The sequence below is a fragment of the Megalops cyprinoides genome, chromosome 1, assembly GCF_013368585.1.
Source record: "Megalops cyprinoides isolate fMegCyp1 chromosome 1, fMegCyp1.pri, whole genome shotgun sequence".
Taxonomy (NCBI): Eukaryota; Metazoa; Chordata; class Actinopteri; order Elopiformes; family Megalopidae; genus Megalops; species Megalops cyprinoides.
In genome coordinates this window covers 66,645,950-66,672,300 of record NC_050583.1, presented here as the reverse complement: position 1 = coordinate 66,672,300, position 26,351 = coordinate 66,645,950, and the positions used below count along the sequence as shown (strand labels likewise).

At 43.9% G+C, this 26,351-nt stretch overlaps 1 protein-coding gene across 3 annotated transcripts in view; it reads left to right on the top strand.

Annotated features, from left to right (window-relative positions):
* Window positions 1–23,136, top strand: part of LOC118784407 (kinesin light chain 1-like) — a 36,401-nt gene extending 13,265 nt beyond the window's left edge. The window contains exons 5-17 of one of the 3 annotated variants that reach the window (XM_036538642.1): window positions 161–389; window positions 513–600; window positions 1,179–1,280; window positions 2,409–2,582; window positions 4,221–4,320; window positions 6,539–6,591; window positions 6,761–6,828; window positions 7,027–7,135; window positions 8,171–8,179; window positions 8,434–8,589; window positions 21,315–21,439; window positions 21,966–22,023; window positions 22,704–23,136. In XM_036538642.1, the coding sequence (XP_036394535.1) occupies window positions 161–389; window positions 513–600; window positions 1,179–1,280; window positions 2,409–2,582; window positions 4,221–4,320; window positions 6,539–6,591; window positions 6,761–6,828; window positions 7,027–7,135; window positions 8,171–8,179; window positions 8,434–8,589; window positions 21,315–21,439; window positions 21,966–22,023; window positions 22,704–22,778 (1,346 nt within the window). In that variant the 3' untranslated portion in view covers window positions 22,779–23,136. Of the gene's footprint in view, window positions 1–157; window positions 390–512; window positions 601–1,178; window positions 1,281–2,408; window positions 2,583–4,220; window positions 4,321–6,538; window positions 6,592–6,760; window positions 6,829–7,026; window positions 7,136–8,170; window positions 8,180–8,433; window positions 8,590–14,848; window positions 15,537–21,314; window positions 21,440–21,965; window positions 22,024–22,703 lie in introns of those variants that run through there. The other 2 variants (XM_036538657.1, XM_036538649.1) reach the window with 2 other exon arrangements.
* The last annotated feature ends 3,215 nt before the right edge of the window (window positions 23,137–26,351 follow it).

Below are 26,351 nucleotides of genomic sequence, written 5' to 3'. Positions count from 1 at the left end.
CATTCTCCGTTTCTCTTTCTCTTTCTTTCTCCTTCCATCTCCCTCTCTCCTTCTCCTTCCTTTGTTCTCTCTTGCTTTCTCCTTCCCTTCTATTTTCCCTCTCCCTCTTTTTCCTTCCATCCGTCTCGGGCACCCCCCATCCCCCCCCCCGGCCCAGCAGTGCAGCACCAGCACAACAGTGCGGCGGTTGCTGCGGCCCAGCAGGGCGGGTACGAGATCCCAGCACGCTTGCGCACCCTCCACAACCTGGTCATCCAGTACGCTTCTCAGGGCCGCTACGAGGTGGCCGTGCCCCTCTGCAAGCAGGCCCTGGAGGACCTGGAGAAGACCTCCGGCCACGACCACCCCGACGTGGCCACCATGCTCAACATCCTAGCCCTCGTGTACAGGTAGGCGCGCTCCGACTCCTGCCTACTCCAGCACCAAGCCGCGACGACAGGGAGCCACTCCAGGGCTCTTGTCGTGCGTGCTTTTAAAGAATGTTCTCCATTCTTTCCTTTTCGCGCATTCAGGGATCAGAACAAATACAAGGAGGCTGCTCATTTGCTGAACGATGCGCTGTCCATCCGTGAGAAAACCCTGGGCAAAGACCATCCGGCTGTAAGTATGCACGGACAGCAGTGAGACTGACTGTGGCCCATTGTCTGGGTAAAAGACATAAAGAGTGGATATCGCTGCAGCTGTGTTGGGGGGGCATGCTTAAAAATATATTTCTTTTTTTTGTATATTTAGATATTACATTTCTTTCCCATCACCCCCCAAGGGTGTTAAATACAAATGTCTGAACTGCAGTTTTCCTTCCTCGGCTGTTTTCATGGAACAACTCATTTAGATTTATTCCAACATTGATTTTTCGATTGATTTTCTTTACACAAGCGTCATTCGTTACCACTGGCCTGGCTGTCAGTCACACCCTTAGAGAAAACAAAGCCATGGAACTCACATTCCAGTAAAGGTGTATTAAATGGGACAGTAATAAGCCTTAAAGAATCGGTATTGCAGTGACAGAGATGTTAGGGGATAAGGTTGGAAGAGGCAACCACAGAATCCAGTACTGCGCACAAGTTCACCACCTGGTGTCAGAGCTCTCCTGGGATGGACCACCTTAAACATGGTACTCATGGACTGCGGCAGGTCTCTGTGTCTACAGTGTAACCGCAGTGTAATGTGTCTCTCAGGTGGCTGCCACGCTAAACAACCTGGCCGTACTCTACGGGAAGAGGGGCAAGTACAAGGAGGCCGAGCCGCTGTGCAAGAGAGCGCTGGAGATCAGAGAAAAGGTGGGCCATGCCACGGGGGGAGATCCGCCCATCGCTGTCTTCTGACACCCTGGGTTCACATTCCCCGTTTCATCGCAGCAGAGCAGCGGTGTATGAGTCAGTGTGTGCAGTGCGCCAGGACTGTAATGCAGAGAGGTGATTTGGAGCGTTTTTTTTTTTTTTTTCCCCCCAGTGGAAAGATCCATATTCCTTCCCACAGCAGCTGTTATAAGTATCCAATTACGGCCCAGTGCCTTTCAGGTGTATGCATCGGGAGCGCATGTCAGGTGGAATGGGAAGGATTAATTGGGAAATCTAATGAAATTTGATAACTCCTGCTTCCTCCACATGGAGAGGAGGAGCAGGAGGTGCAGAGAGATGGGTTGTCATGGACTGCGAACCTGATTAGCTGGTGCCTTATATCCTAGCACAGCCTTCCTTGTTCAGTAACCGGCGCTTTTTAAGACCAGTCCACTGCTGAGTCCAAAGCTGAAACCTTAAACCTTTAAATGTGTGGAAAATAATGGGGGGGAAAGCAAACTCTAGTGGTTTCTGTCCCTCACCGATGGAATTTGATAGGGTTTGACAGTCAGCTACTGGCAGTTCAGGGTTACTGTAGTGGAAGATTGAACGTTTCTCCAAAAAAATACAAGGTGACGCACAACGCCCTGCACTATGTTAAGACAGCCAGGTACTTCTGATATTATTTGCATGGGAGTGTTGATAAGGTGATCAAAGGGAGCATGTGTTATGTTGAGTATGCTGCAGCATTTTACTGCTGTTGGATGGGCAGTATGCCATAGATTAGGCTGTCCATCCAGCTGCACTGCAGTATGCATACTGTTAAAGGTACCGAGGCACTGAGGTGTAATAGACAATATGTAACGATATGAAGGTCGCGCAGGGCACTACTCTTCAAAGCCATTATTTAACTGAGGCTCGAAATCTGTTTGACGTTTACTTAAATATGCCAGTGAGTATTTCAGTATGGACCTCAGAGACAGTGATTTGTTTGATGTACTAAGTACACGCTAAGTAAGTGGCCATTATGTGGCCGTTTTACAGATGTTTTGCATGTCCGAGCAACCCCTTTCCCTGGGTTTTATTAGGAGTTGGTGTAGGCTCACGCCCACTTTTGCCCCACTTCAGGTACTTGGCAAGGACCATCCGGACGTGGCCAAGCAGCTGAACAACCTGGCGCTGCTGTGCCAGAACCAGGGCAAGTACGAGGAGGTGGAGTACTACTACTGCCGCGCCCTGGAGATCTACGAGTGCAGGCTGGGGCCCGACGACCCCAACGTGGCCAAGACCAAGAACAACCTGGTGAGAGGCCCGTTTGCAAAATGGGAGCAATGCAAAACGTGCAATGACACCTTCTCTTCCACAGCACAAAGTCTTTCCTGTATAAAATACGCCGCTTCCATACCTAAAGGAACTGGCCTTTCTCCTCACCCAGGATAAAAGCCTTGGCCCCAATTCAGCCTGCTGCCTAATTGATGTGAAACTGCGTGTTCCATCAGTAAGAGGGAAAAAAAAACCCGACGGCCATGTCTACGGTTGTGGATGGGTGTGTGCTTAGTTCAGTTTTTGCGGCAGTGTGATGTAAGATTTGCTTGTGTGATTAAACAGGAGTGGGCAGGTCACTTCATTTCATGAGATCATCTCCTTCATAGTCTGCTGTAATGCAGTGTTAAGGAGCACATGCTGCATGTGTCATCAAATTACTCACCAGCTACGTCACCCCAGAGCGCAACATGATTCAGAATGATGTGCTGCAGTTTAGTGGCCAGATCTTGAGTTGAGATGTGCTTCATTTAATCATTTTCGTATTGTATATCAATAATGTTGCAGGTTTTTAATTTTATTGAAGGTTGGAAGGCTTGGCTAATCCTGGTGTGTGGTGGAAAGCTGGACGGTTATTTCATTATATTTAAGTAATATTAAATTGATAAAAGTTAGCTGTAGCAGGTATTGTACAATGTTATGCTGCTGGCTGATGTCTTAATTGCAGAAAAAAGAAACCATTGTAAAATGGTACATATAGAAATGGATAGTTTAAGCTAGAGCATCTGAGGAAAAATGATAACTGTGTAACAATTTATAACAGGCTGGTTCCATTTCCCCTCAGGTCTGCTGACTGCAAATGTCAAAGAGCATAAGACCTATTCCAGACAATACTGAAATCGATACAAGACGAAATCAAATGATGACAAAAAACATCATTTGTACATTATGCTTTGTCCTTCTTTACCTTGTTTTATACAGGGCTGTTTCCCAAAACCTGTGGAGCTACCCCTGATGGGGCTTTATTTAGAACATTTCATTAAGAGAACACACAGATTTCATTCAGCTCCATTTAGCTGTGTTCACTGCTTAGCCACTGACATACGGCTGCATGTCCTGGGATGTTTCAGAGTACTGTAGTGTGTGATGTATTGTAATGTTTGTAATGTCCACAATCTATGTAATGACCCCTAGCTTTTTGAGTCTCATTGTTTGGAATCATGATCGGAGTTAGTCGTGTTTTGTTTTAGGCTTAGGTCTTGTTTGAAAAGCCTTGGAGTGAGTGAAAATGCTCACTGTGTTATCTAACTTTTACGTGCTGTGCAAGGTTCCTGGGTTTTTTAGCTTTTCTTGCAGGATGAATAGTGGATAACCTCCCTCTTAAATTATCGATGACCTTCACTGAGCAAGAGAAAATAGCTTGAATTCTGCTTCTCTGCTATGCACAAGGCCAGGAGTGAGGTCTCCACACACTGCCTGTGTTTTGAGCCAAATATTTGCTGTTCTATTGACCTGTGTGAAGGAGAGGCTCTATTCAGCACAAGATAATATGCTGCTCCCTCTGTGCGTGCCACACAGGGGAAATATGTGGAAAGAATTACACCTGGTCGCAGCACAAGATATGTTTTCAGCTCATGAGGAAAAATATTGAAACTGGGCTTTTTTTCTGTCTGCCAGGCATCTTGTTACCTGAAACAGGGGAAATACAAGGAGGCTGAAATTCTGTACAAGGAGATTCTCACCCGCGCACACGAGAAGGAGTTTGGATCAGTGGATGGTAAGCACACTAATCAAACAGCACATTCTTAGTTTTGTTATGGTTGTACAATTTCATTGGCCAGTTCAGAAAGTGAGCACAGTGGTCCATTGTGTGTTTCGAAACAAACCTATCAGGGTCATCTGTAGAGTTTTGTGCACACAAGGGTTACACACAAGAGACTGTGTGTAATATGAAACCGACCAAATAGAACAAGTTTAATGGAGCGGGGGCGAGACAGAAGCTGACTTGTACACCTTGTCTATTGAGCTAGCGGAAAGAGGAAGAAGGGCAGTTTAGCGTAGGTGCCAAGGGCACACCCATACCAACTCCCAGTAACCTCCCTGGTGTCTGATCTCTCCCCCTGGCTCGACTTTGTTCCTTCGACAAGATTAACCTGTCGTTTAAAACCAGCAAGCGCTGCAACCGGCAAGGACCCGTGGCACGGGCGGAGCGTTCTGGGATGTGTTCGGGAAGAACGTGTATGAAGAAATAACGGGATTTTTCCCTTGTTGGTTGAAACAGCCATATCTTGCACGTATTTGCAGTTTTGTCCTGTACTAAAATGAATTCTTTTATTGGGGCTCTCTGGCCGCTTTCTTGATGCCTACTTGAATGTCAGTCAAGATGTGCATGTATGTGTACATGAGTGAGTGGGGGAGCTGACATTTTAAAACTTGCCCTAAAGCAGTTTCATGAATACCTCTATTTGGGCCAAAAAAGGACCAACAAAACTCTTTACAAGGGTGGAAATTGTTTTATTTGTAGCCATTCAGTAAGTACAGTACACTCAGTGTAATAAAAATGCTGCAGTGAGCCGCTTCAGTGGTGGTTCTGTCCAATGAAAGGAATGTGATTTTCTGTTTCATTAAACCTGAAAAGGGTTTCATATTTGTTCTGTGTACTCAGCACTTGACTGTATATGGCATACTGCTTTGCTGTCTGTTAAAAGCAGCACATACTCTTAAATTGTGTACTCTTATCATTTTTCTTCTTGCATTTTTCATGTAAATAAAGTGCACTTCATTTAGACATTTCATTTCATGTCATCAGTCACGATGAATGTTGATTTATGATTGTATTGGGTCATGGTTATGGTAAGCTTTCCATTCAAATCAAAGCAAACTCCCTGTATTTTCAGAAGTAAGACTGTCATGCCATGGCATTTTTATTTTTATTTTTATTTTTTTAAGAAATCATTTATTGTTTGTTTTACTTTTTCCCCACAATCATTCATGATTACCTTACTTTTACGTGCTCTCATTTGAAAATAACTATTTTGGAAAGGACAATATTTTTAACAGATCTGTAATTGTTTGGTTGGAGTTCTCATATTGCATGTTGGGTGGATGTTAAGTGAATTTTATATTCTAATAATGAATCATTTATCAAATGTCTAAGTGTACTTTTGTTACACTGCCATAGACCTGAAAAAAGTCTTAATTAAGCAACATTGTGCTGTTCTAGTTCATCTACCTTGCTTTTTAACTTTGTGTCAAACACCATTAAAGTGTATAAATCACTTCATGCAAGGAAACCCATCCTATTCCATTTCATAACTAACCCCTAAATGAATACAAGTATATTAACGTCCTTTGTTTTGCCCCTTGCATATTGTACTTGTTAAAAGATGCTGACTATGTGTTTTCTGTCCAAATTCATGCTTGGGTTGTGCTGGCTGGCTAATGATACCATATGTTCTCATAAACTGACAAAACAGATGCCACTGTAAAGACTAGTTTGGAGCAGCAGAGGGGCTACGATTTTTAAAAACTTGCAATGCATCAAGAAACATCAAGTATAAATGTGTTTTTGGTCTTTTTTTAAAATAAAATGTATTATTTCAAAAGATGTAAAAAGTTTACATAGCGTTTGTCATTATGCCCGTATACAGGAAAGTCCTTGGTTTGTTGCCTTTTTAAACTACTTTTGTTGAAGTAGCTAAAGTAATATGGCCCAAGATGTAGCGAAAAAAAAAAGAGAAACATTACTAAAACGAGACAAACGTTCAACAGAAATGCTCACGGGGTACAAATGAGACAGCAAAAATGGGGGCTTGGATGCGTTGTGGCAAGAACCTGTGCACCCCTTCTTTCAGGCTGGTAAACTTCTGCCTTTGGAAAGTGTAGCTTTCTTACCGTCGGTGCAGATCAGATCAGGAGCAGCGCCCCCGGCATGGTCGCGCTGCCCTGTGAAGGTGCTGCGTGCAGTACACCTGTCTCCCTCTGTTTGTTTGCAGCTGAGAACAAGCCCATCTGGATGCATGCGGAGGAGCGGGAGGAGATGAGCAAAGTAAGTGCCGAATCGGCCCTGTGTGGCAAGTGTGTGTGTGTGCGTCTGTCTGGCTGGAGTGTCTGCAGGGTTTGTCACGCACACGGAACGTTTTGAACTGGACGGGTTGCGAGTCTTTTTCCCCCTCTTGACTGAAGCTGCTCTCTGCCTCACCTTGTTGTGCTTCCAGGGCAAGCACAGAGACGGCACTCATTATGGCGAGTATGGCGGCTGGTACAAGGCCTGCAAAGTGAACAGGTATGAAAACTGGGCCCAGACCCAGGCTACTACTGATAAAGGTCACTCCTTCAAATAAGAATGCCATTAGTTTTACTGTGTTTACATGTGGTTGTTCCCTAGACTGTTTAGACCTGATGTGTGTCTGTGTAGGGGCGTGTGTGCACACGTGTGTGTGTGCACATCCATGTGCACGTGTCTTACTGTGATATCCCACAGCCCCACAGTGAACACCACCCTGCGGAACCTTGGGGCCCTGTATCGTAGACAGGGCAAGATGGAGGCTGCTGAGACCCTGGAAGAGTGTGCCATGAGGTCCCGCAAACAGGTCAGCACCCCACTGACCCCAGGTCAGCCGACGTGGGCAGCACAGGGACACACTCAAAGTTAAAGATAGGCTGTGGCTATGATAGTGATCATGACAGCTATGGTTATGCTTATGGTTATGGGAAGTGGACTAGTAAAAAGGTTGCAAGTTCAAATCCCAGATGGGCTCTTGGTCTTGTACTTGAGCAAGATACTTAACCTGATGTGTCCCAGTTATTATCTAACTGAATAAATGGATGATATTAAAAAATTTATGGTTGTCTGCAAGGCAGATGAATAATTTAAACAGAATAAATACTGGATGTAAGAATTAACTTTTAAGACAAGGGATTATGTTATAAATCACACTCTTTCTGTAATTATTTGACGAACGTCAAAAGACGTTAAAAAAAAAAAAACTTGTCGGAAATAGTTAAGTCTGTCTTCTAGAAGGTGCAACATTTTGATGAACAAGTAACAACTAGGCAAACCACTGTTCTGATGAACATGCTAACATGTTCAACAATGGGTCCTCTGATGAAGCTGTACATCTGCAGTATGTGCTTTGCCTCTAGGGGTTCAGTCCCTTTCGTCTTGTAAAGCCTCCTCAGGCGGTGTCTGAGCCCTGGGGTCACACATCGCCCCGGCTCGTCCCACTAGAGAGAGGAGCTGCGAGGCAGTAACTGTCTGAATGCTGCTGTTATACCACCACAAGGACATGCGGTGTCCTGATAGTGATGTCAGGTTCAGGATGATGTCACATGGAAAGGTCCCAGGAATTGATCAGTTTAGTGACGCTCATCCAATATTATTGTTCATTGCTGGCGGCGTTCTTGTTCTTACGTCCCAGCTATCAGCACTTTGACTTCCTGACTGACTGGTCTGTTCCACACCACAATTATAGCATTCGTTCTGCACCCCATGTGCTGACCATTTAGTTTATTTTTTGAAAATACAGGCAGGATAACAATGAGTTTCTTTTGATGCTGCATTAGTTCACCAGGTTAATTGATCTTGTGTGGCTTCTCTCTCTCCCTGTTGCTTGCATGGGATCCAGAGTGCCGCAGTAAGTTGCTTTATTCATACAGATAGAAATTCACACCATGTTAACCCTCGCTAATATCACTAACGTTAGACGGCCACTGCACTGTGAACCATGAAGCACCACCCCATTTCCCAGCTTTCCCTAGGTTCATATGCATTTGTCTGTACTGTAGTGGAAGTCATGGTAGTGATGGAGTGTGTGTGTGTGTGTGTGTGTGTGTGTGTGTGTGTGTGTGCGTGCGTGCGTGCGTGCGTGTGTGTGTGTGATGTCCTCAGGGCACTGACCCGATCAACCAGACACGGGTGGTGGAGATCCTAAAGGACGGCGACGGTGAGCGCCGAAGGAGCCGGGACGGCTTGGCCCCCAGCGTGAAGTACGAGAGCGGCTCAGAAGCGGGGGAGGAAGTGAGTATGGGCGTCGAGTGGAACGGGGTGAGTACAATTCCACTTCACTCAAAGTCGCCCCCCCCCCCCCCCCGGTGGGCTTATGAGGACAGTGCAGCCTGCATTTGCCCCCGTGCGGCAGTGGACTGGGGTTCCCGTGCCACGCGACTGCCTTACTCTTTATTGTGGCCGTATTTCACACGTAGCCGCCCTTTGATAAGCGGGCAGATGGTGAGCCGGATGCTAATGCGGTTGTGACCCGGGGCTGTGCATAGCTCACAGACACCCTCTGTGGAGTTGCTGCACGTATAAATGTAAATGCGGTTACGTTGTTGTGCCTTAAATTAAACTGCGCAGCTGCCGTTAAATACTGCAGCTGCCTGCCCTGTTTTAGTACCCTGCCAGACGTCTCAGGGATCGAGGTTTTCACAGTGATCGCTGAAAGGGATTGTAACGCAGTAGGCCAAGTCACATTAAAAAGAGGATTAAAGAATTTAAGACTATATATGAGTCTGTCACAAAATTTGCACAGTGTGAAGACTTTAGGACTTTAAGCCATCGCTAATCGGGGAGAAAAGGGCAAGAAAATTGTATGCCAGCTAATGAGGCACGCCTCGTACAGCAAGACCTAAACCTGCACTTACACCAGTATTCCAAAGAGCATCTCCTCTTTGCCCTCCTCGATGGTTATTTCATCCTGGTGGATTACAGTGTTGAGAGAAATTGTCAATCACTTAAATATATATCTGCCATCGAATGGATACCTTTCACAGCCTCCATTCAAAATACCATTAAGTGTATGAACAGGTTTCTGTGCACATGGATCGCTGAGCCTTCTCTAACTGTGGTGATTGGCAGGCACGCCGCTCCAGGCCAGTCCGTGGTTCTCTCTGCACGGCCAGCACTGTCCTCGCTAAGCTTCCACTGGAGATCTCTTTGAAAGCTCTGAGCTGATTGTATGTCGTGGCATACCCTTGTCAGTGTGTTATAAAGCTTTGTTTTCTTATCACTTGCTTTAGACCCTTTTCATTTAATTGTTGTGATGTTTTGGTAGTGTTGCTGATGCTTTGAAGAGCCTGAAAAAGACACCCTGGCACAGTCTCTCGGTTGTTCATCTTGGAAACACCCTCTGCCCAGTCCTGCCCAGGTCCTGTGGCCGTGCAGCCCTTATGTATGAGACCAAAAGTGCATGTAATCCTGTTGACTTAGCACGCCTCATCTCCCTCTCCTAAGCACTGGTCAGCCTTCACCCCTGAGTTACAAGCTGAAACTATTAGCTAACAGGCCTTGAACAGCCTCTTTGTGGCCTTTCTTTGTGAGCGTTCAAGTAGAAACGCATCTCTTAGTCGAACTCTTGGACACGTCGCCAAGCCAGTCCTGTTTTACTGAGATATTTACCACCCTGTTTGTATCTCAATTTCTATTGTTCCTGTGCCAAAGCCACGGCAGGCCTTTGAAAAGACTCCCCTAATCTCCTCTCCGAAACAGCAGGAATAAAAGAAGGCCCCTCAAAGGCTACATTTTCTAACCAGATTGGGGCCTTTTGGACTCAGCCATGCCCTTATTTTGGGAGAAGCTAATCTTCAGTGGCATTGACAGATAGTTGCTCCGCCTACTCCAAGCCCCTGAACGAGCCTTTAGTAAGCAGCTTCAGATCGGGTGGCTGCCGTGTTTCCAAGATGCCCAGCCCGAGTCCGCGCTCCCCCCTTGACCCCCAGCCCGATGCATGCGCAGCCTGCCACGTTTCGCCACACCCCCTCATCCAGACCCCTGACCATTGTCGCACCTCCTTTAACCCACACGTCTGCCTCCGATCGCCGTCCCACTGTCCCCACATTGTTTTTTTCTGCAGAGAGCCCCCTTTGTCTCGTGGCATCGTAGTAACACCCACACCTAGAGCTCACGTTAAGGAATTTCATAACCGTGAAGTGGCTCGTCCTGTTTTTGTTGTGTAGCGTGTCGCTTTGGAATGAGCCCTCCTTTTCAATTGACATGGTTAACATAATACCCTAAGGGTTGTGATCTCGTCTGGATTTACTAAAGGTGGCTGCCTGTGAGTGTGCTCGGATCTCTGTTTACTCTTTTCAGTGCATGCTGTGAGATGCTCTGCGCTAGTCCAAGTATCTTTCCCTGTAATTATACTGATACCATTATTATCCAGAATTTTGTAAAGACAAAGAAATACAAAAAAACGTCAGCATAAATCAGCTTGTATGTTCTTTCCCATTTATTTCTTTCAGCAATTGAAATGAAGCGTCCTCAGTCTATCTGTAGTATAGGACAGTAAACCCGATCATTAATTGGTGGGCTCTATCACTCAGTATAGCACTCATAATGCTGTGCTTCTCTCTGTTGCAGTGACGGAGGTGGGCTGGGGTTAATGTAATGATTATTATGCAGTGAAGTGATGGACTTCGATTCCAGCTTTCATCATTTTAGTCGTGTCATGCTCTGGTGCTTTGTGGAAATGGATTTTCTGTGTGAGGAAGTGGCTTAAATCTAATGTAGTAGATTTTATTCAGAAGTAGGCTTGAACAGTGATGTCGACCCAGAATGAAGCACCAGCCTTGAGCACTGAATTAGATTGAACCTGATGGCTGTACTTTTCCTTCCTCTGTGCCTTGCTGTTGTCTGGTTAGGGAGGGCCAAGCCTACATTGCGCAAAGTGGAGGTACACCTTGCATTCGGTCAAAGGAAGCTGTTGTAAGCTTCACATTTGTCTTATCACATGACTATACTTGCTTTTACACTTGCGCATGATTTTTCCAGTGGATTAATAAAACATTGCTCTCTTACATGCCAAAGTTTAAACTAATTAATAAGCTTAGATGTGCCTTAAATCCTCACCAAGAAAGGCTGGTGTTGGGCACAGCTCATTATTGGCTTCAAAAAACTTAATGTCAGCATGTAAGGATAATATTTAACATTCAGTGACCTGATATTGGGTAAAATCATTGTCTTAATTTGTAACATTAATTTCCCTGGTACAATAAACCGGTGAACTGCACTCCACCTGATGTGACAGCGCAAAGTCACAAAGCACCCAGCTCCAGGGACAGGGACAATCTCGTGCCCCATATCAGCGACATGGTCTTCGTTATATTCAGGACAGATGCCGTCAACTTAGCGAGGAAGTGAGAACAGTGCACCGTCAGGCACATACAACACTCCCGTGCCTGAGCGCCCCCTGGTGTTTACAGATAGTCCCTGTAATGGTGAGCAGCAGTGTTTCCAATAGGTGGCAATATATTTTCAGTTGCTCGGTCTTGTTACCATATGGTGGCCGTATGCCCATGCTGTTCAGTATGCTGCAGTAAAGCATATGACTTGGCGGTAGTGTAATCAGATTGCAGGAGAGGTGGTGGTTCATAGCGGTGGATTTTGCAGACCACTTTCAGCCCCCTTCACTCACTAACATTATTCACTCTTGCCCCGGTGAACTGGCAGTTGCGCAACGGTAGCATATACTGCAGTGTTTGTACTGCTGATTTGCCGAATCTTTTCACAATGTCTTGTGACTCCTAGACAATGCATTACTGTAAGACAGATAGCCCGGAGTAACACAGCATTGCTAATCCGGACTTCCTCAATTGATTGCCCGTGAAGTTCAAGTGGCAGATATTCAAGGCCCTTGCACTCTGAATAGCGGGGATCACATTTCAAGGACCATGCACAGCAGATTTGTGTTTTAGAGTCTTGCCTTGTGCTGTTTATTATTGCTGGCTTTACCTGCAGTGGATCGGTACACTATAATTTTCCCTGCAGTTACAGACCCTCTCAGAGTCAGTACAAGCTGCTGAAAATCAGAGGCTCAGAGTGTCTTTGGATAAGAATCCTGGAGCAAGAGTTCTTTCATTACCTCGTTCCATTCCGGGCAAGGTCATTGGATGTAGCCCACAGCTGCGGTCTGCAAAGAGTCACTTGCAGTAGTGAAGCCAATCCAAGTGCATGGACTGTGTGACACTGTGTGCTGTGTGCATTCTCTAACCGAGTACAGGTGCATGTGCATGTCCCACGCCATCCCCGCCCATATTCGTTCTCCTGTGTTTTGTGCGACTAACCCATTGGGGTATTTTGCTGTGTGTTGCCATGACAACCAATCAGCCAATCAGATTTCTCCCCCTTCTCTTCCTTTCTGATGTGGATTGTACTCTCCCTCTCTGAGCTGTTTTGCACCCCCACTTATGAAGCCAGAGTGGGGGGTGGGGAATGATGGTAATGGGGGGAGGGGGGGGGGGGGGGGGCTGGGGTGGGGCAGAAGCTTTGTTAGAATAAAATTGCTGTCTCTCTTGATTTCACTCACTTATTTGCTGCACTGGGGGGGGGGGGGGCACTCACAAAGAAGCAGACATCCATCTACATGCATTTGCAGTTCAAAGCTCAAGCATAAACGGCACCTCCTGTGAACAATTAATTATCAAATGTTCCCACACACAGAACAAAACAAAAGTAAGCGTAGTATTTCAAATCGACAGCAGGCTCAACCGTTTTACATGAACGTAATGTTTACATTAACATCAATTGTTTACATTGGCGTAAACTGTTCAGCCGCACAGCTCACATCCCCCCCATGGGTCCCCGGGATAATGTTAGCCCGTCTGCAAGCCTCATCCGCAGCAGTGCTGACAGCGCTGCTGCTTTGATGGCCTGCACTGCAGACTCTCTGGCCCGCCCCTATCCGTCGATGTCACAAAGAGCTGACTCATCACCAGCGCAGTGAGCGGAGAAGAACAGAGCCGAAAACACGCTGGCCTTTGTGTCTACCATGACACCCGGTACCCCACCCGTACACTATGGACAGCAGAGTGATGCAATGGCTAAATGTAACTGGACTTGCAGTCAGACAGCTGCAGGTTGAAATATGGATTCGGGGGGGTCAATCTTGATGTTGATTTGACTCTATTCAAATTGCCTCTTTAAATACCCAGATATGTAAATTAATAATATGGAAATGTGTGAGCTGTGTGGTTTCCCTGCAGATGAGGCCATCTGCTGAACCAGTAATGTGCCTATCTTAAACTAAACAAATAACACAGCTTTATCTGAATTGAAGAATGTAAAAACAAATGATGTGTAGTCAAAACTGAAAATACACCTTTCAAGTCAATACTTCTTTTCCCCCAGAGCAGCAAATAAAACTTGTCAGCTGTGTCGGTCAGAGATTTCGTATTTATTAGAATTGTGTAGTATGTTGCTGCCCCTTTGAAAGTAATTTTGAATTCAGTTAATAATGATTATTATAGGAATGGTAAGAGTGATAGTTAACAGCCGTTTTGGCACTCCCAAGTGCTCGGGGGCTCCTGTTCTCAGTCTTCCCAGTCAGCTTTTAGAGACAGATGCAGTAGCTCCACCCCAGTCAGTCAGGAATTTGTACATGGCTTGCCCTCTAGATGAATTCGCTCAGCTGGCGCAGTAAGCACACAACTGTGTTCTCCCATAATGCTCTGCGCTGTCCCTTTTGCCTCTGAGAAGTGCAGTAACAGACATTACAAGAATTCAGGACGACGGCGCATTTCCACTCAGTGTAACAGATCCAGAGGCGATGTGGTGATGGCTTTTGGTCACATTCTTTGGCTCCTAGTTAGTTCTCACCATCCTGAGCCTGTTGTGGTCAGTGTGAAAATGCATCCTAGGAGACCCTCTGTGCCTCTGTGCATGCCTTTATTTCAGTGTGAGATTTATTTCAGATTTAGCTTTATCTAACAAAGGAGGTATTAAAAGTGTTGGATTTCAAAGGGGCAGCTCCAATATACAGTAAAGTGAATGAGAGCCGTCATGCTTTTTGTTAATAATGAGACGCATAACTGCACAGCAGTGGCTACTCCTGGTGAACTGCACTGCAGTAAAGCCAAGCACAAAGTTGGCATCAGCCTGGCTGTCTCATATCTGGATGTCTGTGAGGAAGCACCAGCCTAAAACATTAACTTGAAAGAAGGCAAGGCCTCAGACTTGTAAAGGCAATTGGCATGTATCCTTTGCCATTAAAACTGTATGCAAAGTTGTTTTCACAGTTGCATCTATGGTAGTGAATCCATTCATGCCTTATTTACAGATTATCTCAAGCATACAGAGAGTATCAAAAAGTAGTAGTAGTCTAATTCGTGTGAATGAATGAAGGTGCATAAATTTAAGGGAAAAAAGCAGTTGGAGTGGCCCTGATTCAAAGGAAATCTTCGGGTTTGGGCAACTAATGATTAGGACTTAGTTTCATCGATCCTGCTTTACTGCTTTCAATCAGAGCTTATGTCTTAAGCGCTGTCTTTAATCTTTTGTGTGGTTTTGTCTTTTTTGTTTCTCTCTGCATTAGGCTTAAGCCATCAAGATTTCCCTCCACCCCTTTCTCGTCTCCCAAAAATATAGCAAATCAAAAGGATGTCTTTCCTTCAAGCTTTTTTTTCCCCTCTCAAACGAAACCTTCCTCTGCCATTCCTGGATTCTTCCGGCAAGACCATTGCTCACTGCTACTTCAGGTTCCAGCAGGCAGCCAATGGGATGTGTGTCCTCTCTTAAACTGCGGTGTATTTCTCCTTCCTCCTCCTCTGTCTCCCTCTCCTCCCTCTCTGTCCCTTGCTCCCACTCCTTTTCACCTGCTGGTCTGTCACCTGGAATGTATTTACTGGGCTGCAAGGTGTTGCTAAGGAGCAAGGATGGCGTGTGGACAGAGCAAGTGTAGAGATGGTGCAGTAGCCGACGGAATGCGAGGCCTATTGGAATGCTGGGAACATAGCTGCCTGCACAGTGGGAGATGTGACGATGTGATCCACACTTTCATTTGCCTTCCCTAGTGTCTTCCCGAACTGAACTCCACAATTACATTACAGCTGTGGCATTACAACAGATTTGCTCGCACAAACGAATACAACATGATGCTATTTTAGTAGATGTAGGATGTAGGATGACCTGCCTTGGAGAACACTAATGCTTTGATTTTGCTGTATCAAAATTGAGTTTGTTGACATTGTTCAATGATTTTGAGCAAGAATTAACAACCTAGGTGCCTGTTTGTAGCTTTTTTATTATATTTAGTTTTTTTTTATTTTTTTTATTTGCTTCCATTACAAAATGCATACTATCATTTGTAATGTAAAGAAGTTTGAAATCAATTTAGCAATTTTAATGACATGTGTATTGCTGGTAATTCATCTCCAGCAGTTCTGTGTCATAATTTCACAAGCTCATGCCTAGTCAGCTTTCATATCTATTTCAGTTGTACTTCTTCCTTTACAAGCGAAGATGTTACGTGGTTGGAACTGTACTGTGTCATCAAAAGTTTTTCTTAATATTTGTTTTTCAGTATTTTTATATTATGTGCAACCTTGTATTATGTTTTATGTTTGCAGTGTCCTTACAGACTGAAAAGTTGCAGCTTTATGGGCTATAAATTATTTGTTTTTGAACATTCTGAAACTTCCGTTCGTGGAGCATAGTGTTGGTGTAAAGACGTAGAGGCCCAGGCCTGTTCAGACTATCAGGTGAATACAGGAAAAACCTTTTAAGAATGACAGACATGCTTGGTTGCACAAGGGACCCTGTGAATTACTGCACAAAGCTTGCTCAAGTTTAAGACCCAGGCATTCTTGGCACACTTTACCTTTGAACCCACCATCAAGCCAGTGTAAGCAGCAACAAATAAAGCTGTCCCTTTGGTCAGCCTTCACACTTTTTGGTTAGTGCTCAGCATGTATGTAAGTGTTTACTGGTAGCTGTTAAAAAGGGAACATGTGAGACTTGAAGGGTGCAGCAGTCAACCAGAAGAACTTGACCACCCAGGAGATCTCTGTTGAGGCAGTTTGACAGTTACCTTCGAGGCAGGATTCCAGTCACTTGGGAGAGGCATGTCACTTCCCGTGGTTTCCTGTTAATGGACACCGTCTGTGAGAGATGTATGTAGGCGTTCGCTCAGGAGCAAACGAAACTGTCAGTTAGCCGTAGGATGGAAACGGGAAATTTCCTGAAATAAGGAGAAGAGGTCTCAATGTTATTCTGGCCCTCACGTCCCCACACGTTCCATGCAGTGACTCAAGAAGTATGCCACCAAACATTAAATGCCACTTAATGGAACAGAACGTTTTACTTTAGATTTCCTCAGTGTTTCTGTGGCACTTACAAGGAATAATAGTAATATAATAATAAAAATATTAAAAAAACATATTTATTACGTGTCAGCAATTTAATGTGTTACATTAACTGAATGTAATATTATTTGAACATGATGCTCAAGCTTGAATTTAATAAGTGTCTACCCCTCACTCCAGTTTATAATTTATGGATTCCATGTTTCACAGATACCCACAAAGTAGCACACACAAGGAGAGGGGACTGTTTAAAAAACTACTTTAGTGAACACAAGTGTGTAGTAGAATACCAGTTTTGAGCTCTCTGTTATTATTGTTATACTGTAAACTCTGTTTTTAGAACAGAAGACATAGCTCTGTAGATCCATGTTAGTAGTCCTAGTAGCACCACATCTGATGGCCCTTTTGCATTGTGATGAATGTTTCACTAACATTGTTGACATCGTCTTGAATAAAGACTGTTTCATTTGTGAAGTTGCTAGTCGCTTTATTTATGGCGTGGTTGACATCGTAGATGGGTTCTACAGCGGATGCATGGCAGTTTCCCTGCATTTCAGAATGCCGCTTTCATATATCACTTGTGTCTTTCTTTGTCAGTATCACACTTAGCAGTCCAACCTGGTGTAAAATACACACATCAACCCCCCCAACCCCCCAAACTTCAGTGTATAATGCACACATCTGATTAATATCTTATTCCCATTTGTACATTTGTCATATGTCTGTGTATTTATTACTGTCATGTGTAGTAGGTACAATAATATTGTATGTACAATATTGGATCTCATTGGTAGAGGACTGTAGATGCTGTTCACATTCTGTGTGGGCCTAGAAAGAGGCCATCCGATGTTAATGAGCTGCCTCTTCTCTGGCCTGGCTTGGAAGAACACTCAGGAGAACAGGTGTTGAATCTGTGTAAAGGGGCTTGAAAGTTAGTGATTTTAATGCCACTGTTCCATTGTGGTAGCCCCTGAGGGTCCGCTGTTTGTTCATCTGGTGCAGTGCACAGCTGAGTCCCCAATGGATGGCAGGACTCAATGCTCTGCAGCATTGTTGAAAATAATAATATATGATGATTATATGAAATAATAATGCATGTGTCGCATGTAACCTCCACATGAAACCCTTGAACAAGGAATTCAAGTAAGAAATACTCCTACTTTAAAAACAAATTTTCCATTCATTTCAGCTGCTACGGAATTGAATGCCAAGGGCAACGCATACTGTGGTCAAATTTAATCCTGGCCCAAACTGACATTCTAGATGTACCAAGGTATGTTGCTTCCTTAGAATGAAGACTGGTTAGTGCTTTTCAGTAGATGTACTAGCACTTCTGATTATTCTGTTTGTCAGTCACTGATCATTTCATTGGTATGTAATTGGTTTTCTTGGAGAGAAAAATAATATAAAAAGCAAAAAAAAAAGCTTGGATATAAAAGGCAAATAAATAAAATGCAATTCGTCAGCAGCAAAGTGATGCATTTATCTTGAGCTTTGCATTTGAATAATACATTGTTAACTAATTTACTTTTTAACGAAGGAATTCACAGATCTGCCGTGGTCCTGGTATTTTTAATGCGCTATTGCAGTTTGAAGATGACATGCCAGTGTTCTAACATTTAATTAAAAGAACCAGAATGCATGGGCAATTTCAAGTCTCCAGGCTATACTTCGTTTGTTTATACTATACTCTTACCTTAAAAATAAAGCCACAAGAGAAAGATGAGCAGCAGATGTTGAAAGAATTTATGGTCTCAGAGCACGCAAGGCGTAACACACCAGACTGCCAACAAGAAGTTGTCCTGGAGGCTGTTACTTTAGCAGCACTGCCCAGGGGAGTGGCTCTTTGTGCTTGTTAAAAAGAGAGGTGTGGTTAAAAGGACAGGTGTGCATTTTTCAGTTTTGTTTGTTACCAATAGTGGGAAGGTCTTGAGTCATGTTGTGTTACAACTATGAAATAACATTACAATCTATTGTTTTATCATGACTATGTTGTATACACAGTCCACTAATATATTGTCACATGTCTCAAACATTACGGTCATTTTAAAGGAAGGATAAGTCAATGGTAAGGTTTTAAAACTTATTAAGACTTATTTGTCACAACCAAATTTATTTCTGCTATAAGTCTACATTTTTTAATTGTCATTATTTTTTTTAACTTAATTGCCTTTTTTCCACCACTCCTTCTACACAGGTTAGAGTGATATGAACACACTGCCCTCTGCCTGCTTGTTTGTGTGGATACTCTGCCCTCTGCTGGCTCACTTGTTATTTTACAGTTTTTTATTTAGAAAAACCGCCTCTGCAGGAATATGTAATACACTCAATAAACAAAGGCCAAACAAATGAGGGCTGACCAGCATTTCATAAATACACACAGTGAGAAATTTTACTTTATTTCTGGTGTAGCTGTCACGCATTAACAGAGTAGAGAATTTCCCCTATAATAAAAACATATTTATTATATAAATAAATAACCCCATTACTAAATATCAGACTGGTTATATAAATAAATAACCCCATTACTAAATATCAGACTGGTTAGTTAAGTTGATGTTAAGTTGATCTCATCTCCTTATTTTACCGAATTGATCGATTGGGAAAAACACTACGGACGTGATCAAATCTGAAGAAGAGCAAGATATTGGATTGACTGTTGCAATTAATTAATTAATAAAATATTTCATTAGTCAGAAAGGTGTGAATCAGTCATGCTCCAGAGGAGAGCGGACGAAACAGGGATACAGGGGAGGTACGGAAGATACAGAAAGACATGACAGACAGTGATAACAAGGAGAGGAAGCACGGAGAGGTATTTGTAAAACAAGATGGAAAAGAATTTGTTGTTTAAGAGTGATTTGGTAGGGGCTCCCGAGCAGCTCAGCTGAAGTTCTTGTTATGAGTACGGGTTGAGCCCTATAGCCCGAGACCTCATGAGTTTGAGGCAGGGCTATGTCATTAGCTAACGATGAAAGGGAGTCCATCAGCTGTGTACGCATGTATCATAGGACTGGATTCATCATGCTTCAGTGCTCCACATTTGGCGCTGTCAGGACGGTGGAACTACAAAGAAAACACTAAAGTCTGGTTTGGCAGGAAGGAGATTTTTATTAGATGTATCCATGAAACACAATTTTGGGAAAGAGCACTTCTGAAAGTCAAGAATTTGTCACGTGTGGGTATTGAAATAATTGTGGGTTGACCACCTCTGTTAAGTTATTAGTTGTCATAGCTAACAGATACAGCGTAACACATGTAAATGAAACAATCACAGAATTGTGTTATATTGGATAGCATGCCCCGAACAATGGTGAAGTGCAGTTACAGAATGTAAGACAGTGCATTATTGTGCCGAAGCCTTCTTACTATGTAAGAGAGGTTAAATGGTTATATCCCCTGGTAACCTTATCTTATGTAACGTTCACAGCGCACCCCAGTATTTGAAAGGGAGGATAGCCAATGCCAGCTTGGTTATATTTAATACTTACAGCATTTTTAGAGGTTGTGGTTATCTGCGATCACAGTCAAAGTTCAACGTGTTGAGTTTCATTGCATGCAGTTCTTTAACCACAGATCCGAGGGCCCTCAACTGATTTAACTGAAGTGGTGACAGGAGACCACTTGTCATTGCGTATACTGGTGCTTCTCCTGTATTGCCCCCCCCCCCCCCCCCCCCCCCCCCCACATTCCCATCTCCACCCCTGCTTTTACACACGATGAGTGATGACACACGGCTTATGCAGAGAGCGGGCCTGGAAGCTGCAGATCACAGAGACTGCATTCAGGGTCCTAATCCACCCCTCGCAGGGTACACACAACAGATGTCCAAATGGAGCTCTGCTATTAATAGCTCAGTGGAGAGATGTCGATCGCTCTAGCCTGGGTGTCTCTGTGAGGACAGTGTCCTAGTAACCTCGCCTGTTATGTGTAAGTCACTATGTTGCTGCTCTATGCTCTGGCTGACATCGGTTGGGAGTCTGAAACAGCGTATTTTCGTGGAGGTAGAGGGGAAGCTGAACGGGCTGTCCCGACGCTTGGAACTGAGAGAACCATGCTCACGTTAATGAATTGAAACCCGTAAAACACTGAGTAAATGGATTCAGCAGTTTATAGAACAGTGATGCTCATTAGCCAGAAATAGAGCAATTAAACACTTCTTGTGTATGGATGAGCACTGGTATGTCCAATCAATTGAGTGTAATTAGGAGCTAAAACCAGGACAGAATCAGGATAGAGAGCGATGATCTGATGCTTCCGCACATGCTCCCTCTCCTAAACCCCCAGGTTGTGACTATGCGACTGTCTGACTATCATAGTTACATAACCGCAAAAATATAGTGTTTCTGAAGCAGATGGATTTGCAGCCTGACAAAACCTTTCTTTTCAGCACATATCATTTTCAAAATGCCAGAAAAAACCGCAGTCCCCTCTGAAGCTATTACAATTGTAGGCTTATTTGTATCAGTTCATATGTTAATACAGAAAACAGTAGTGACATTTATCTGGTCATTGGTGTTGGACTTTTGAACCAGAAAAGAATCCTCAAGGTGATAAAAAGGGCATTTTACAGCGTGGTGGTGCTGCAGTCCCGCATGGCTGTTACAGCGGAGAGGACCCTGCAGACACGTCCTGCTGGTAGTGGAGGTTCGAGGGTGTACGTCAGTGACCGTGAGGGGTGCGCGGGTGTCTCTGCAGGATGGCAACGGGGCCCTACAGCGCAGCGGCTCCCTGGGGAAGCTGCGGGATGTCCTGCGCAGGAGCAGCGAGATTTTGGTGAAGAAGCTGCAGGGGAACGGGCCTCCAGAGCCTCGCAACAGCAAGTAAGAGCGGCACCCCCGCAACTGAACATGCGCGGCCAACCTGCCACCGAGCACACGGTCACGGTAGATGCAGAGGGAAAACCTGCCTCTAACCGCACATCCGCAGGGCACCCTGAACAAACTTCACAATGCCGTTTGTCCTTTACATAGCAAAATTAAACTAGTGTATCTGTCGGTTATTTGCCCAACATTTTTACTTTCGGTCTCCAACAGCTGAATGCTGTGCAGACAAAGAGGGGAAAAAACTGCACTTTCTGTAGTGCTATAGCAGTGTCTGAACACACAAGTAGCCCTTTGTGCTGCTGTAGCTGAACACGTTGGCAATCTCATGTGCTGCTATAGCTAAGTCTGCACACACGGGCAACCTTGTGCTCTGCAGTAGCGATGTCCCAACACACAGGTGCCCTCATGTGCCGCTTTAGCAGTATCTGAACACACTGGTTATCCCATGCGCTTCTTTAGCACTGCATGAGCGCACTGGCGATCTTGTGTGCGCTGACTGATACATCCATTATTGCCCCCTCAGCATGAAGCGTGCAGCCTCTCTTAACTACCTGAACAAGCCCAGCGATGACCAGTTTCAGGTAAGTGGCCTAGTGGTGGGTGGCCTGTTTTAGAAGTCTGGTAATGAGACTGCTCTGTGGGCTGCCATGACCTTTAGAGAGGCAGCTGCCTGACTGCCAGCATGGAAGATGGTAGACCAACTTGTTTTTTTTCCCCACTGGTGTCACTGTGTCCTCTTATATGAATGCCTTCCTTTCCTTGTTTTCACGTATTTCTCATGGTATTTTTTTAGTTGTCTGACCACAATTTCCTATGACGTTAACAAACACAGTCATGCAGTCGACTAATCGCAAAGACACAAATCTGGGGTTCCCATGTTGTTCAGCAGTTAAGGCACTTGTCTTGAGTGCAAGCTGAACTCTACAGCCCAGGTGAAATCCCAACCACATCATTTGCCAACAACAACCGAAAGCAGCAACAGCAGGCGAACAAATTGACTTGATTCAGAGATTGATTCTTGATTCAAAAAGACGCAAATCTGCTTTAAATCTTACAAACTAGCGTAGCAGAAACTATGACCTTAATCAGTGATGTAGCGTAAATATGTTCAAAGGAGCTTGTGGATGATTGGCCCTGGAAAGGGGTGAGCTGGGTAATGTAGTCTCTTCAAGTAGGACGCTGTATTGTAGTGTAGTTTTCCATGCAAGGCCTGCAGGCTTACAGCAAGCATCCCCCTGGATAACCCTGTCTCTCTCTGCAGGGTGTGGGGACAGGGAGGCTGAGGGGCAGCAGGGGTCTCAGCTCCAGCAACGTGGACTTGTACACTGGAAACTGAGCACGCTCAGCGTTCTCCCACATGGAGCTACATCATCTCGCTCTCATCCAACTGTCCCCAAGTGACCCTTGCCCTGCGTCCCTGGATCCTGCTGGCGGCCTTGGCCAGCAGGGAGGTCCCGACGACACAGGGGGGCTTCTCACATCCTCCCCTCGCGCTACAGGATTGCATCCTTGTTGGATGTCATTGTTTTTTTTTTTTAAATTCACTTTTCAATTGAATGGGGGTAGCCTTTAAGAATGCACGCAGCAAACCGTTTCCTCTCCCAAAGCTTTCAGACACTACACATTAATCTGTAGGAGAAGCCCTGAGTGGCACCAACAAAATCCAGTCACCCTCAAAACCTGCCAGAGAGTGGGGGGGTTGGAATGTTGGAATGTTGCCTTAGTCTACCAGATTGTATCCCTACAAATGTAGAGAGGGCTGTCTGCTCCAGCAGGGGGTCAGCGGCTCCCTCAGCGACATGTGACAACAGGCTGTTTGTGAGGGAAACATGAAGGCAATCTGCATTTAAATGCATTACAGAGTCAAAAAAAAAAACTTCACAGTAATTCTGCATGGTTATCTGTGTGTCCTCCTCTTGTTTTGTCATAGGTGTAGATTGCACATTGGTTCATAATACCTCCCAATGCAGTGAAAGAAAAATGCACAGCTACCCTCTGACAGCGAAGTGGTACCTTTCTGTGTTGTTTTGCATAATTGGTACTTGCTGTAATGTAATTCTTTGTTCTCTACGGCCATCTGAAAGTTTGCCATTTGCCATTGCCGTTTTAATTGGCTTTCTCCTGTGTGTTCTTGTGACAGGAAGGAAACAGGTTTACAGATTTATTTAATTTTTTTTGATATAATTTTATTATGTTGCATGTTCATCACTCAGGCTTCTTCCAGAAAGAATGGATCTGCTGCTATTGTTATGGTGATTTGTACTGTAAAAGTCCTGCCTCAGATCCCTTGATTTGCCATTTCCAATGGTTTGTGCGTAATTCTTAACCTAAATCTACTTGCTTTAGAGTCCTTTGCTAAGAGATCAATTCCTACAGCTTTAAGGAACACTATGTCAAATGTACAGGGTAATTTAGACAAATGTCTCAATGTTTTATTGTTTGATATAAATATCATATGGATATAAATATTAACAGTCAGATTTTTTTGTGGATCAGACCAAGTTTTGTGAGGGGCATTAAACCTTTAGTGTCTGTCTTCCAGTTCAGTCAGAAGAAAGTACTGTATGTTTTTTATTATTATTTACATGAATGATGGACACCACCATTGTTCTTGCATTGGGTGATGGAACACAGGAGGGTCCCGAGAGGTGAGAGTCAGTTGCATGACGTGGAACTAGCCAAGATGCACAGCGACTGCCCTCCCCACGCTAATAGAGCTGATGTCTATTCCTTCAAAGATGCCTGTCTTTGGGACATTTTTGAAGCTCACTAACATAATGTGAGTGGCGTTGTTCTGGGTACAGAACGATGTGGGTCCCTGTGTGTCCGCAGTTTCTCCTCAAAGATTCCTTCCATCACAACTCACATTCCCACAGGCACCATGCTGTCCAGAACCTAATTCTGACCCTGCTGTCTGTCTGCCACCTTACACAGCACTGGTAATTTGATCATCTCATATTTTTAGTCATTTGTTTAGACTGAGATGCCACATTCACATTTCTGACCTAAAATAAAGGTGCATTGATTGTTATGTATAAGCGAAATATCTTTGCCAGCAACTACAACTTGTCCCTTTGATTTATTGGTTCCCTGTTGCTCTCTGTAAGTGGCATTGTTAAAAAAAAAGTTCATTCTTCCTCCTCTTATATGGTACCTATTTGAATAATGAACACTCTGGAACAAGGATGACTCTAATTTGCCTATCCAAAGAACAGTGCAAAAACAATTTCTGGTGTTAGGGTAGGGCATCAGGGTGCTTTAGGTCTGCTGTTTAAGTACATATTGGAGAGCTGGATAATTGGAAACCACCACACAGTTAACTCCGGTTTACCCTGTTTTATATGGTTGTAGTTTACACTGTCACACAGGCCAGATGTATTTTTATTTTTAATTGTGTCTTTTTGCAGTGCTTTAAGGTGGATCTTTTCAAAGGTTTAAATGAATGACACCGTGTTGTATCCAAGCTGTTCCAAAAATGAAATGTTTTTATTTCTGTTTTTCTAAGAGTGTTAGACCTCTACCTTTGAACATTGATTGATGCAAGCATCTACCATTTTAATGTTGATACGTCAAATTAATAGGGTACTTAGGAGATTTTTGATGCTTCTTACTAAATTATTAAGCTTGCCTTGATACTTCTTTGTGGTTCACTTTCTGTACACTTCTGAAACCCATGAAATTACATGGGCTGCAAAAACCAAAAACACAACTGCAAAGCGAATGTGGTTGTTTGTGGTACTGATTGTTTTCAAGGATGAACTTCCTCCTCGGGATATCGGGTGGTTATGTGACAACAACAAAATTTATCTCATCCTATCAATTTTGCAATACATTGCTTTTCCCTTGTATAGAAAGCTGGTTAGCTGTTTGCTCTCAATAAAGAATCAAATCCCACTTTGTTTTGTGTGCTATCCATTTTAGTTCTGCGTAAGCAAAAATGTATATATATAAAAAAAAAAGTTCCCCTTTTTGGCAAAAGTCCAACTCCAAAATATGATATGCAGTGTAATGTATATGGCCCTCCAGACATTGTCACGAACATAGCCGTTATTCATGCGGTTAATTTGCATGTGCGCTTTCATTTCCTAAAACCCAGAGAAGGGGTGTAGGTGGATGACCTAAATACTCTCCTCATATTGTATTATGTGTCATTATTTTTAACAACAGCAAGGAAAATGAGGCCCATTGTACAACTTAACAACATGATCTAATTGGAAACAGGAAGTTAATTATTCAGTTAAAAGTCAGTCTGAGGGTTGAAAAAGCACATGCAGAATGAACAACTTGTAAAGCATGCTCACTAGAAACACAGCGAGGGTGACCTGACCTACGGTGTCTCTGCTTTGTCTCTTGCTGAATGGATGGTGTACGAATAAGGCTACGTTCCTTGAATGGAGATACAGAGGGACAAAATAGGGATCTGTAATGCAGGACCTGTCACAATATTGACAGAGAAAAGGCAAAATTGCACATATCATGTTCATGCTTAGCTGCCTGAGGCATACAGACATGTTTCATCCTAGACATGAGATAAGGAAGACTGGGGTTTCACAATGTCAATAGGAGACACATTAATTATTTGAATATTGCATGAGAATTACTGGCCATATGTAGACTACAGTGTACTGTTACAGTCTATGTCCTTTCAAGCATGAACTAATAATTTCACTAAAGTGAGTGCCTTTTGAGCGATCACTGGTACTATATGGGCTGAAAAGGGACCTTACCAGTTTACATTAGTTTTCTTGGAATGTGATCTCTTTCCTTCTGCTCAAGGTCTTGAGAATCTTAGACTGAGGGATGCCTCAATTTTCCTAACCATTTCTTTCACTGGTTTTAGAACTGCTGTTAAACTGAAGAATGGGCCATTTTTCATCTGTACAGCAAATGTTTTCCTGTCACATCCATT